Below are 11,888 nucleotides of genomic sequence, written 5' to 3' on the forward strand. Positions count from 1 at the left end.
TCGTAGTGACGCAGCACTCATATAGCCGCCCACTCAACAGAGAATGCCCTCACGGACTCGTTCTCTTTGGCATCTACCTCGGGGTTCTCACCACCGATCATGTAGGCCTTCTTTGTTCCTGTGCCGAGGCGTCCTCCACCGACAACATCCAGCAAGTCGAACTTCTGGTCCCAGCCCAAGCCAGTGGCGGCGAAGTGGCTGTGGTACCGAAGGGGGTCGCCTGGGTACACGTTGTAGTGACATCCAAAGCGTAGACCGGGCATGTGGTAGTAGCCCTTGGAGTGTAGGTAGCGGAACAGCGGGTAGCTGTCCGGTACAGCTGGTGGAGGGACAGACGGGTCCTTGGCAGGGGTTGGTAGAGGTGGGTATGAAGTTGTTGGTGTGACGAAGTGCTTCTGGGCCGCAACACCTTTCGGCGCGCTGGCCTGGATAGGAACAGCTGGTTCGGGTGCAGGCGAAGGGGGTGCGGCATCGAAGAGCGAGACCTCTTCGACTGAGTCCACCTTGGGCGCCTTGATTTGCACCCAGGAGTCTGAGAAACTGGAGCCTTTCATGATGAAGCCTAGACCAGAGCTACCGAGATCCGAGCTATCAGTCACTGAACTAGCGGGGCTGGAGGTGACTGTGGTCTTGGTTGGCTTCACTGGCGCCGAGAAGTCTGAGAAGCTTGATCCCTTCATGATGAATCCAAGACCCGAGCTCGCGAGACTGTCGTCATCTCCTTGCAGAGTATCTTCCGAAGCAGTGCTAGCAGCAGCACCACTCTTCTCGACCTCCTCCCTCTTAAGCCCCTTCGCCTCCAACGCCCTCTCTTTCCGCCTCTCCGCCAGCTCAGTCTGTTCCTTAGTAACATCCTCGCCCCTTTTATCCATCTCCTGCATATACCTCAGCCTGTCCTCGCGGCTCATCTCCGCAAAAGCCTTCTGATGTGCCTGCGCATCATCCACGAGATACGCAGCGCCTTTATCGACGAGTACCCGAGCCTCTTCCGGCATGAGTTCAAGTGGTATGCCCAGAAAAACGTTCTGCTGGCTGAGGTTCGGTATCGTGCCGACGAGGAGACCGCAGATGTTGTGCGTGCGACGGCAGTGCGCAATAACGTCCACATCAAAGAGGAGGTAGCGGCCGGCGACGTGGGATATCGGGAAGGGTTCTTGGATCTGTTTGGGGGCTGGGGCAGCCGCCATAGTATACGATTGTCTGGAGCAAGGCCTTCGTTAGTCTTTGCTTGAGGTATATAAGAGCGGTGAAAGACTGTTTGGGCTAGCGCTAAAATCTGAGAGTGAATACAATTGATCCTCACGTCCACCGTCGATGTTACATCGCGGCGGGCTCAGCGGATTGACAGATGTAGGTTTATCTTCATGTAGCTAGGAGTAAAGGAAAGGGATTACTGACTCACATCGCGGCGGTGATCGCGCCGTGGGGGACTGGATGTCGGAAACTTTGGATGGAAAACGAGAGACGAGGAGCTTCAGACCGCAGCTTTAAGAAACTTTTTAGCTTGAGCCTTACCCACTATTACCCGCGTTGGTGGGTGAGAAAAGCTGGTTCCATGGGACATGAGTGGTGCGGTGAAGGATCTAGACCGGACGTCGACTAGCGCAGGAGAGCTTACCTAACGCGTCTGACCGGCGTCACGAAACGGCTCCCGGAACCCAAGTAAGCGCCCAGCGCACCCGAATCAAGATATATCGAACACCGTGGAGCCTACATTGACGCGGCGTCTTCTTGTTTGCTTCCTGTCGTTCTATTGTAGGCTGCAGGCCTGTTCAGGTTTTTTCGTTGTGTCAAGTGATCGCAACGACACGGAACCTTGGAAGAACACCAAACATGGCACCGCCATACTTTCCCGCGTCGACTAACGGTCAAGACACCGCGCCGCCAAAATCATACTACGAGCAACAGCGCGAATTGCTCGTCACTGAAATTGCCCAAGTACGTGCACCCACCCAATCCACCACGGAGCGCATCGCAACCCTCTAAGTCCCAGCTTCTACACCGGTTTATACTAACCAACGGCCAGAGTCTAGAAGTCGTCCTACAAAACATCAACAAGCTGAACCGTTCGCTCGAAGAAGTCACATCTGTCGGCAACGAGTTCGCACCCGTCGAGTCGCTATGGAGTCACTTTGAGAACGTCATGGCTAAGGACCCGAGCGAGCAACAAGAAGGACCACAGGAGGGCGCAACGGAACATGAAGGCGAGACGGAAGTGCCTCAGGAAAGGAAATGAGCGGTGGCAGGGAGGCAACCTTGTTAGCCTGCGATAAACAACAACGCGCCCGGTGGTGCACGGCCAGCCGTCGAACAGACCATGGCGTTAATGGTTATGATGTAATGATACCCCAGAGCGAGTCAGTGGCACAGTGCGCGACACCGGGGGATTGCAGACTTCACGTTATACTGTACCTTTCACGGAAGATACACGTATGCATGATACTTGAGACTAAGATATGCACCATTTCACGTGCCATGTACATTTGGGCGAATGCAATTATGAAGGCGGTCAGGGACACGAGTTCTGTCATCGGCTAGCGACGATCAACTTGGAGAAAAACAGGTTTCAGAAATATGTTTGATTTACTTCCCCGGCGCAGGCAAATTTGATCGCCCACTGGCGCCATGCATACATACAGAATACCGAATACAGATACAGGGAAAGAAAATGCTGCTACTGTGGACTATGGAATCGCTGCGTCCATTCTCATGCCAAAAAGGAAACCCAAACGCCAGGCGGCCATGTACATGTAAAGACTTCCCTAGGATTAAGAGGAAGCGAACATGCCCGGACAGTGGTGGAGGTGAGCCGTATGTCATTAAACATCTTGATCGTGTCGTCCAGCGTCGTGAATCTCGATATGCTCTCCTCTCGATAGACACAAACAAACTATAGGACCTTGCAGCCGCTGCGCTTCTTCTTCTTACCGCCCCCAGCAGGGAACGACGACGTGTTCCCTCTTGATGAGGTCGCTGTACCGACACGGCGCTCTTCTTGCTCCTTGTGCTCCTCGCCGACGGCCATTGTGACGGCCATGTCGAAGATCTCCTCTACACCGTCTTGCTCTTTACTACTGCACTCCATGTAGGCAGCGCCCATTTTCTTTGCAACCGCACGACCTTGCTCCGATGTGACGGGCGTCAGGCCTTGTGTCTTGAGTAGCTCGATGCAGTTCTTCTTGTTGCGCAAGTCGGACTTGAGGCCCAAAAGCATGAGGGGCGTTGTTGGGCAGAAGTGGAGAACTTCTGGGTACCACTGGATGTTGTCAGCCAATGCATGGGTTATGTGCATCGAAGTATCTTACCTTGTCCATGACGTTTTCTAGTGAGTTGGGGCAGTCAATCGCGAAGCAAACGAAGATGACATCTGTCTCTGGGTAGGAGAGCGGTCGCAACCTGTCGTACTCCTCCTGTCCAGCGGTATCCCACAGCGCAAGTTCGACCATCTTGCCTGTGGGAGGATGAGGAGTGTGAGTGATGTAGTTCTCAAAGACTGTTGGTACATATTTCTGCAGTCGCATTAGAATCACATGACATGTCTTTTCTGCTGGTGGTACATACCTCTGGAAAGTTGCCGGAGCTGTAGCTGATCAACAAACATGTCTTTCCGCATCCACCGTCACCGACAACAACGAGCTTCTTGGAGTAGGCTGGAGGTTCGGTGATGGCTGTGTCGCGCGTGTTGGTGGTTCCATATGAGCTAACGGTGCCATTGCTGTTGCGCTCGCTCGGTGTGCGGGCGTGGCTGCGGACTGGTGTGATTGATGAAACGGCTGCCTTTGTGCTCTGCTTGCGCCGGAGATAGTCGTAGTTCTGGGAAGGTGCGGTGGCCATGTTTGGAAGTGTGCGGGATGTGTAGTCGTGTCCTGTTTCAGACGAGGTTATCAATACGGAGAAGGAAGATGGTGTTGGAGTTGGTGTGGGGAGCGAGTGGTCGAGGCTTAAGAGAGGTGGATGTTGACTGTTAGAGGGCTCGGTCGCATATGGCAACCACGCTACGTCTCCAGCGGCTCGCTAAGCTAGCGCCAAGTTGCAACGTGCCTGTCCATGTCTATCGATCGGTGGCATGCATCCAAGCCCACAGCCTCGTCTTACTCCACGACGCTATCGCTGCCGCTGGACATGCACGTTCGATTAACTCGCCCACCCCCTTTCTGCGACCGCTGCCATGAGTCCGCGACATGATGCGCCCAAAGACACCGCAGCGACCACGGAGCCCAAATTGGACGCGGGCAACAAGGGCCACGATCACTATGCCCAACGCCTGCCCAGATGGCGCAATGCCCTGCGCAACCGCCTCATACCCATTGTGCGCTGGGAGACGCCCTGGCTCGCCCTGATGCAGGACAAGATGCGCTCGCCCGCCCTCGACTCCTACTTTGCCTACACTGCCAACCTCGGCACACATACCTTCTTCATGGTGTTCCTGCCCATCCAGTTCTGGTGCGGCTACACTAGCATTGGCCGAGCGTATGTCAGAAGCTGTCTCTCACTATCGTGCGACGTCTGACGTACATAGAACTGTCTTCATGCTTGCAGCCGGTGTGTACGGAACGGGCTTCCTCAAGGACATGCTCTGCTTGCCCAGGCCCTTATCACCCCCACTTGCCCGTATATCCATGTCCGGGTCCGCTGCGCTCGAATACGGCTTCCCCTCGTCGCACTCTGCCAACGCGGTATCGGTCGCCTTCTATGCCATATACACGTTGCGCCAGTCGGCCGAGCAAGACAATTCAAACTGGAATGCGGGTTTACAGGCGCTGTTCTACTTCTACGCCCTGTCCATCATTGCGGGGCGCTTGTATTGCGGCATGCACGGATTTCTGGATGTCCTGGTCGGGAGTATAATGGGTGCTTTAATCACGGCATTCCAATTGGTCTGCGGGGACTGGATGGACTCGTTCGTCTTCAGTGGCAGTTACATGGACATCTTCGTCGCAACTTTGGTCGTGTGCGTCCTGGTCCGCATCCATCCGGAGCCTGCCGACGACTGTCCATGCTACGACGATAGCGTATCCTTCTCCGGCGTGGTCATTGGGATCAATCTTGGTGCGTGGCATTACGCTCAGACCGGCTATGCCTTGAAAGATGCATACCCCTCATCTGTTCCATTTGACCTGGAAGAAATGGGTCTGCTGAAGGCAACAATCCGCATTCTACTCGGTGTTGTAGTAATCTTTGTCTGGAGAGCGACCATGAAGCCTGCCTTGTTTACTATCCTGCCACCCATCTTCCGTCTTCTAGAGCAGGCCCGTTGGAATATGCCCCGCGCCTTTTTCCTCAACGCGTCCAAGTACAAGTCCATTAAGCCTTTCGCTGATGACGACAACGTCATTCCACCTGCATCAGAGTTGCCCCATATGCTGAAGAACCTCGCCCACCCACGTAAGCGGTCTGTATCCGTTGGGCCACAGTCTGCTGCCGATGCTTACGAGACGCTTGCTTACCGAAATCGCCGACGACGGGAAAGTGTCAACTCGCTAGATGGTACGGTACCCGAAGACTCCGCTTGGATACCCGGCCCAGCAGTCCTTGATACACCCAACATCGAGAAGGGGGAACCGCTACTTGGCGCAGGTCTGCTGCCTACACCGATGGCGTCTAGGGTGCACTCGTACGAGCAGATGATGGGCACGGGTGAAGTGCATGTAAACGAGAACAATACGTCTACTCCCCCGAGGAGCGATACAGACGTCGCTGGCGATGTCCACACGCTCACGCAGAGCCCGACGGAGGAGGAGAACGAGAAGCGAGAGATCTTCATGAAGCTTACGACACCGCGAGTGCGCTATGACGTTGAGGTCGTCACGAAGTTGATTGTGTACACGGGTATGTTATATGCTATCAATGGTAAATCGACGACTAATCATTACCAGGTATTGCGTATATCGCTGTTGCGGGTAACCCTATTCTATTCGAGTTCTTAGGCCTGGGTATGGGTCAGCAGTCGTAGTGATCCGGGCCACAACCATGTTACATTTTCTATCGCCGTACATATGCCGACACAACCGGATGGTCTTGGTGAAACCGATGGACGGTCTCAAGGTTTCTTCTTTCTTTAGAAGTTGAGCCTACCCACGTAGTGTGAGATGGTCGTTGATAAATGCCAGGAAGAATATCACTGCAGCCCGGAGCTACACAGTAGTGATTGAGGAATAGTAGGCATTATTTTGCGGTATGAAGGAGGTACACGGTACACAGTAATTCGCTTCCATATTAATCAGGCTACCTATCCGGTCTCCCATAGAATGCTAAAAGTATGCGTGTACGAGATTGTGTACACCCATTCTTTTTGCATTCTATGGGAGACCGGATAGGTACGCCTTATACAAAAAAGAAGTTAGACAGGCTTGCAGACTATATTAACCTAAAACTTTGCAAAGTATATAACCTAACGTTAACGTAGTCTCTAAGCTGTTCAGGTTTTCCCTAGGTTGGCGTGGGATACTTATCAAATTTGGAGAATCATGTGCGTGCTACCTACGGCAGCTTCCATTATAGAGTCATACATGCTTCATCAATCATGCATCGGTCCTATACTCCTTCAGTCCCGCATACGTACCACCTTTGACAATCTCCTTCGTCTCGCCCATAGTCCCAAAGCAACAATGCTCCACCTTGCCCAAAGGCCCCTCCCTGGGATCATCCTCAAGGAGTACACCAAAGCGCAACTTCGTCTTTGCCAACTCCTTAGGAAAAGGATCCCCACCCAAACACGCGCCAACGCTCAAGTGATCCAGCGTAGGATTACGGGTAGTAGCCATGATGCGAGAGAAGAGCACATCCGAAGCCACCCCGTTCATGTGGAGCGACCACGCGCCGACCAGGATGAAAGCGAAAGTAATTGCGATAACGATTGCATATCCGATCCAGAGAGAGTGTTTGTAATACACGTATACCATCATAGTGCGTGACTTTGTGCAGGGCACTTCTTGGGTTTGGACCACGACTAGATTTGGGTCGTTGAGAAGAGTGATGAGTATGTCTTCGAAAAGGTCTTGTATCTCTGTCTTCAAATCCACCAATGGGTACGAGGTGCTGCTGTTGACTAATCGCGTCTCAGACAGATCTGAGTACGTGATGAGGATCTTTTGCTGTTCGATTCTGCCACGCAGGAAGCGTCGGAGGAGTGAACCGAGGGTATGGAAGGAAGCTGTAACTTTGTATTCTTCTGCATCTTCCTGTGGCTTGATGGGATGGTCTAAAAAGCTGTTAGCACGAATAATAAGATGTCTTAGAACTGCGTTAGCAAAGCATAGCAAGGGGCCTACATACTAGTAATAAGTTAGCAAGATATCTTGACAGCTGTTTGTGGCGGCTACTTTACCCTTCGATGACCGGACGTAGAAATTCTCGTTCCCAGCGGGTTGCGGACTGTCTGGGATTGTAGCTCATGTTGAAAGTATATCTGGTGTAGTGCATGACGCATTTGAATATCTTTGGCTCTGTAGAGACAGACGTAACAAGTCAGTATATCCACGTCAACCAAGAAAAAAACCCAAACAGGCCTGCAGCCTACATCAATATGAAAACCTACAAGATAGGTGACCTGGCGTTGATGTAGGCTCTAGACCTGTTCAGGTTTTTTCTTGTATGAGGTGTATCTCTTATATCTGGTTCGCGCGGCCAGTACTTACCATGTACGTTTCCCCATTTGGCCTTGTACTCCGGCTCCGCATCGTGCGAGTACGGCTCGGAGGTATTGACGGCGTAACCGATCCATAGGTTTGGTTCATTCTCGAATACGCCTAAAGACCCTGTACCATTCACTGGATCTTGATACCCGTAATCACCTTGATCAACATCAGCATTATATACCAGAGTTCCATTCGGCGCCAGTTCAGACAATGCGAATGGCGCGTCGGATTCATCAGTATCGTTGACATCCTCGCATTGGTAGCCGGGTCCCACGAAGCTTATTGTATATGTACAATTCCAGCCCGATCCGCAGAATACGGTAGAAGCGTTTTCGCGAGGCTGTGGCTTCTGCATGTACACGCTACTGAAGGCCAAGCGGCGCGCGTTCTTGGACGGCTGATCGTAGTAGTCGAAGAAGCTTCCTGTACCAGTTGCCGCGGGATGTACTTCTCCATCTCTCCTTTCCTCTTCGGTTGGCTCAGTGGTGTTATAGAAATTCAAGCTCTTTTGCCAGAGTTTACTCATGTCCCGAAAGTCGTATGTAGACTCCTGGGTGAAATTTAGGGTAGCTACAGAGCAACTGGCAGTGTTGTTGAACGTTCTTAGCTCAGATGTTAGTGAGGCTGGGGACATGACGGATGCAAGTGGTAGTAACTTGGATAGGTCAGAATAAATCTTCTGTCTTCTGTGAGAGATTTGTAGGCTTACCCAGGTACAGGCAGCCATGAGCGTAGCAAGCTTGCCATTTCTGATCATCTCCCAGTTGAGGAAAAATTGTGTCGGATCTTCCGTTGCAGAAAACAGGCCATCAATACCGTTGATCGTCATCGCCTTTCGTCGGAAGGTATACCATATGCGCTGACGGTTGCACATGATGACAGTTCCAACCAGTGTACTTTTCACGAAAAAGGCCAAAGCTGTACCATATCGCACCATCTTCAGCTGCTCGGTGGCCGGCTGCCCATTGAGATGCATGTAAAACAAGTGATGGCCCACTGCCGCTGCGAACCCAGCCATAAACAGTGCCACTATGAGAGCCGGTGTTGTCCAGTATATGTGCCATTGGACCAATTCGCCAGATCTCCTGTCGACGAGAGCTTGAGTATCCGCATCCATGGTCTTCTTATGATAAAGCGAGTTTAAAGTATACATAGACTCTCTCGCTGAGCGTATGGAGTGGCCCGAGATATCGTGTTCTCCACCCACCGGCTCATACCGGCTGTCACCGTGTGGTAGGCCCAAGTAGGCTCCCGCTCGCAACCCACTCTTTGCACCCTCATCGTGAGACTGACCCAAGGATTCTGCGTGAGGTATTTGTGCCTCTCCACCATCTGACGACAGCCGTGATAGATATGAGAGCTCGATAGGATCGGTTTCTGTGCGGAAGGGATCGTAGGGTTCAGGACGTGATTCTGGTGAAACATCCCGTGAGGAATAAGCCGACTGAATCCCTCGAGAAGCCATCGTTATCGCAATGTCGTGAGTCTAGGAGGGTACAATTTTGAGAGCATAGGATGATTGCGACGCGGCCCAAGGTCATTAGGAAGACACCATAGTGCTAGCGTTCAGCGGGGTGTTGCACATGTAATACTGTGGGCGTATGCAACACGACAACAAGAGTAGGGCGGTCGGAGGGCTCAATGAGTGCCGATGCTGTCGCATGCATTTATCTCAAGGACTATCGGGATGGAGAAAGCATCGTGCCCGGGACTGAGCCCCCGCTTCTCCATTATCGCTCGCTCAGGTGTGGTCTATTCTGGTCTGGGGAACCGAGATGAGGCGTAGGCGGCGCGCAACACAGGAAGGACTGGCTATTGGTAGATGATTGTCGCACTAAGCGCGACTGCAGGTGGCTGGCTGGAAGCTGGAGATACTTGGTAGCTGGGTTAGATATACACCAACGACCACACCTCATAAAAGAAAAAAACCCGAATGGGTCTGCAGACTACATCAAACTAGAAACTTGCAAAGTGGGTGATCCAACGTTGACGTAGACTCTAGGGTGTTCAGTTTCTTCCTAGGTTGGCGTTACCAGGTCGCGCGTGCGGAGGTGCTCGCTCTTACAACTTGTAAGTATGACAAAAGGAAGCTACGCAAGAGACGTCTACCGCGTTCGATGTTACAGCCTATATCGCCTATCATCTTTCCGAAGGTAGTATAGTGGGGTGCCTCAGAAAGACGAATCCCTTGGTAGAAGGCAGTAGAAGACGGTGCGGGGCATGAGTAGGCGCGAAGCCACGCGACATCCTCGCGTTTCTCCATCGGACCCACTCCGCCTACAAGGAGCTTACAAATGCGGTTCCAGCGACCTTTGCCGACATCTGCCATGTTGCGCGCAGCCCCAGCCTCTAAACTGCACGTTTACCGAAAATCCGAGCAATTCCCGGCAAGGCAAGCAGAGCATCGGTCAGCCATCCTGACAAACTCGTCTTTCAGACCGGCAGTTCGCCTTGGAGATTATGGCGATAAACCCGCCATTGGGTCTTCTCCGTGCGGCCAGACTGATCGCCAACAGTTCAGGAAGCTAATGATCCATGATAGCCGCAGTTACAGGGGAGCTACAAGCTGTGACGTGAACGCGGGCTAGCTCTTGTTATTCTTGCGTCACTATTCGGACCTTCGACGACCCCACATGCACATGCAGTACATAAGGAGCAGGCACCGTCATGTTAGAGACGTCATAAAGGTTCAAAGGTCTTTTGTAGCTCCTTCGAATTCCTCATAGCAAATACTCACACACATAATCAACTACAACATGGCACCATCAACGACAAAGGCATGGACCGTTCAAGGCCAGAATGGCTTTGATTCTCTCAACTTCAATGAGCAGGCCAAGGTACCTGAGATAGGCGACAAGGACGTTCTCGTCAAGGGTGCGTAGAGCTCATCGAACAGCCTCCAGCAATAATACTGACCAATGGACAGTCCACGCCGCATCATTGAACTACCGCGACCTTATCATTCCCATGGGCAAATACCCCTTCCCGATGAAGGACAACACTGTACCTGGATCGGATGGCGCCGGCACTGTAGAATCGGTCGGCAAGCGCGTCACACGCTTCAAGCCTGGAGGTTCGTATCCCTACACACACCGAAACGATGCATACAGCCTTCTAACATCACCCAGACAAGGTAGTCACCCTCTTCAACCAAGGTCACATCGCCGGCTCCCTAGACGCACAATCTATCGGCACCGGTCTCGGAGGCGCCATCGACGGTACTCTGCGAGAGTACGGCGTTTTCGACGAAGCTGGTCTCGTTGCGGCCCCCTCCAACCTGAACATGCTCGAGGCCTCTACCCTCTCATGCGCCGCCCTCACAGCTTGGAACGCCCTATACGGTCTGGAGTCACGCGCTCTCAAGCCTGGTGACACAGTCCTCACACAAGGTACCGGTGGTGTATCCATCTTCGCTCTGCAATTCGCAAAGGCAGCTGGCGCCCGCGTCATTGCGACAACCAGTTCCGCACAAAAGGCCGACCTCTTGAAGAAGTATGGTGCCGACCACGTCATCAACTACAAGGAGACGACCAACTGGGGTGAGGAAGCAGCGAAGCTTACTCCCAACGGCGCTGGTGTACAGCACGTTGTCGAGGTTGGCGGCCCGACCACGATGGCGCAGTCTCTCAAGGCCATCGCCATCGACGGCGTCATCTCCATTATCGGTTTCATTGGCGGCGGCGGAAAGGACCAGCCTACGTTCCTCGACTGCCTTAACAACATCTGCACTGTGCGTGGTGTGTTGGTCGGTTCAAGACTGCAGATGGAGGATATGTGCAAGGCGATTGAGGCCAATGACCTGCACCCAATTGTTGACGAGAAGGTGTTTGAGCTCAAGGATCTCAAGGACGCCTACCAGTACATGTGGGACCAGAAGCACTTTGGTAAGCTCACTGTCAAGGTTGCATCATAGAGTATGCGACACAGAGTATATAGTACAGTCTAATTTACTGCAAACGCTACGCTATGCTATAACAAAAATGTGCCTCTCCTGCCCGTCCCCCCGGAGAGACCAACTCGAACCCCCGAAGGGGTGAGTCAAGGTCTCAAACCAGGAGGACTAAGACAAGAGTAAAGAACTAGCTACAAGAAAGGAAACAAATACAAGAGCCTCTCGCTGGCTGACCAGACGAGCGTACCACGTGCCCTGCTAAGAAAAGAAATTGAGCCTCTCGCTGTATAAACAGACGAGCGTACCACGTGCTCCGCAAGAAAAGAAACTGAGCCTCTCGCTGTATGAACAGACGAGCG

The 11,888-nt window shown here is 52.6% G+C and overlaps 6 protein-coding genes across 6 annotated transcripts; 3 read left to right on the forward strand and 3 right to left on the reverse strand.

Annotated features, from left to right (window-relative positions):
* Positions 1-17: 17 nt before the first annotated feature.
* J4E88_005349 (uncharacterized protein) lies at positions 18-1,187 on the reverse strand (the record flags this gene model as incomplete). Its single annotated transcript, XM_049398989.1, has 1 exon — positions 18-1,187. One exon carries the CDS (start codon positions 1,185-1,187, stop codon positions 18-20), a length of 1,170 nt encoding a protein of 389 aa, XP_049255669.1.
* A 646-nt stretch (positions 1,188-1,833) lies between these two features.
* Positions 1,834-2,236, forward strand: J4E88_005350 (uncharacterized protein; the record flags this gene model as incomplete). The annotated part of the gene is made up of 2 exons (XM_049398990.1): positions 1,834-1,938; positions 2,027-2,236. The coding sequence occupies 2 exons, from the start codon at positions 1,834-1,836 to the stop codon at positions 2,234-2,236; spliced, it is 315 nt and encodes a 104-aa protein (XP_049255670.1).
* A 654-nt stretch (positions 2,237-2,890) lies between these two features.
* J4E88_005351 (uncharacterized protein) lies at positions 2,891-3,834 on the reverse strand (the record flags this gene model as incomplete). The annotated part of the gene is made up of 3 exons (XM_049398991.1): positions 2,891-3,256; positions 3,306-3,509; positions 3,562-3,834. 3 exons carry the CDS (start codon positions 3,832-3,834, stop codon positions 2,891-2,893), a joined length of 843 nt encoding a protein of 280 aa, XP_049255671.1.
* Positions 3,835-4,168: 334 nt separating this feature from the next.
* On the forward strand, positions 4,169-5,953 carry J4E88_005352 (uncharacterized protein; the record flags this gene model as incomplete). Its single annotated transcript, XM_049398992.1, has 4 exons — positions 4,169-4,172; positions 4,206-4,470; positions 4,520-5,829; positions 5,877-5,953. The coding sequence occupies 4 exons, from the start codon at positions 4,169-4,171 to the stop codon at positions 5,951-5,953; spliced, it is 1,656 nt and encodes a 551-aa protein (XP_049255672.1).
* A 568-nt stretch (positions 5,954-6,521) lies between these two features.
* J4E88_005353 (uncharacterized protein) lies at positions 6,522-8,852 on the reverse strand (the record flags this gene model as incomplete). Its single annotated transcript, XM_049398993.1, has 4 exons — positions 6,522-7,201; positions 7,638-8,187; positions 8,347-8,797; positions 8,845-8,852. 4 exons carry the CDS (start codon positions 8,850-8,852, stop codon positions 6,522-6,524), a joined length of 1,689 nt encoding a protein of 562 aa, XP_049255673.1.
* Positions 8,853-10,393: 1,541 nt separating this feature from the next.
* J4E88_005354 (uncharacterized protein) lies at positions 10,394-11,550 on the forward strand (the record flags this gene model as incomplete). The annotated part of the gene is made up of 3 exons (XM_049398994.1): positions 10,394-10,511; positions 10,564-10,710; positions 10,766-11,550. The coding sequence occupies 3 exons, from the start codon at positions 10,394-10,396 to the stop codon at positions 11,548-11,550; spliced, it is 1,050 nt and encodes a 349-aa protein (XP_049255674.1).
* Between the last annotated feature and the right edge of the window lie 338 nt (positions 11,551-11,888).

Source organism: Alternaria novae-zelandiae, assembly GCF_023758075.1.
Source record: "Alternaria novae-zelandiae strain BMP 2774 chromosome Unknown scaffold_9, whole genome shotgun sequence".
NCBI lineage: Eukaryota > Fungi > Ascomycota > Dothideomycetes > Pleosporales > Pleosporaceae > Alternaria > Alternaria novae-zelandiae.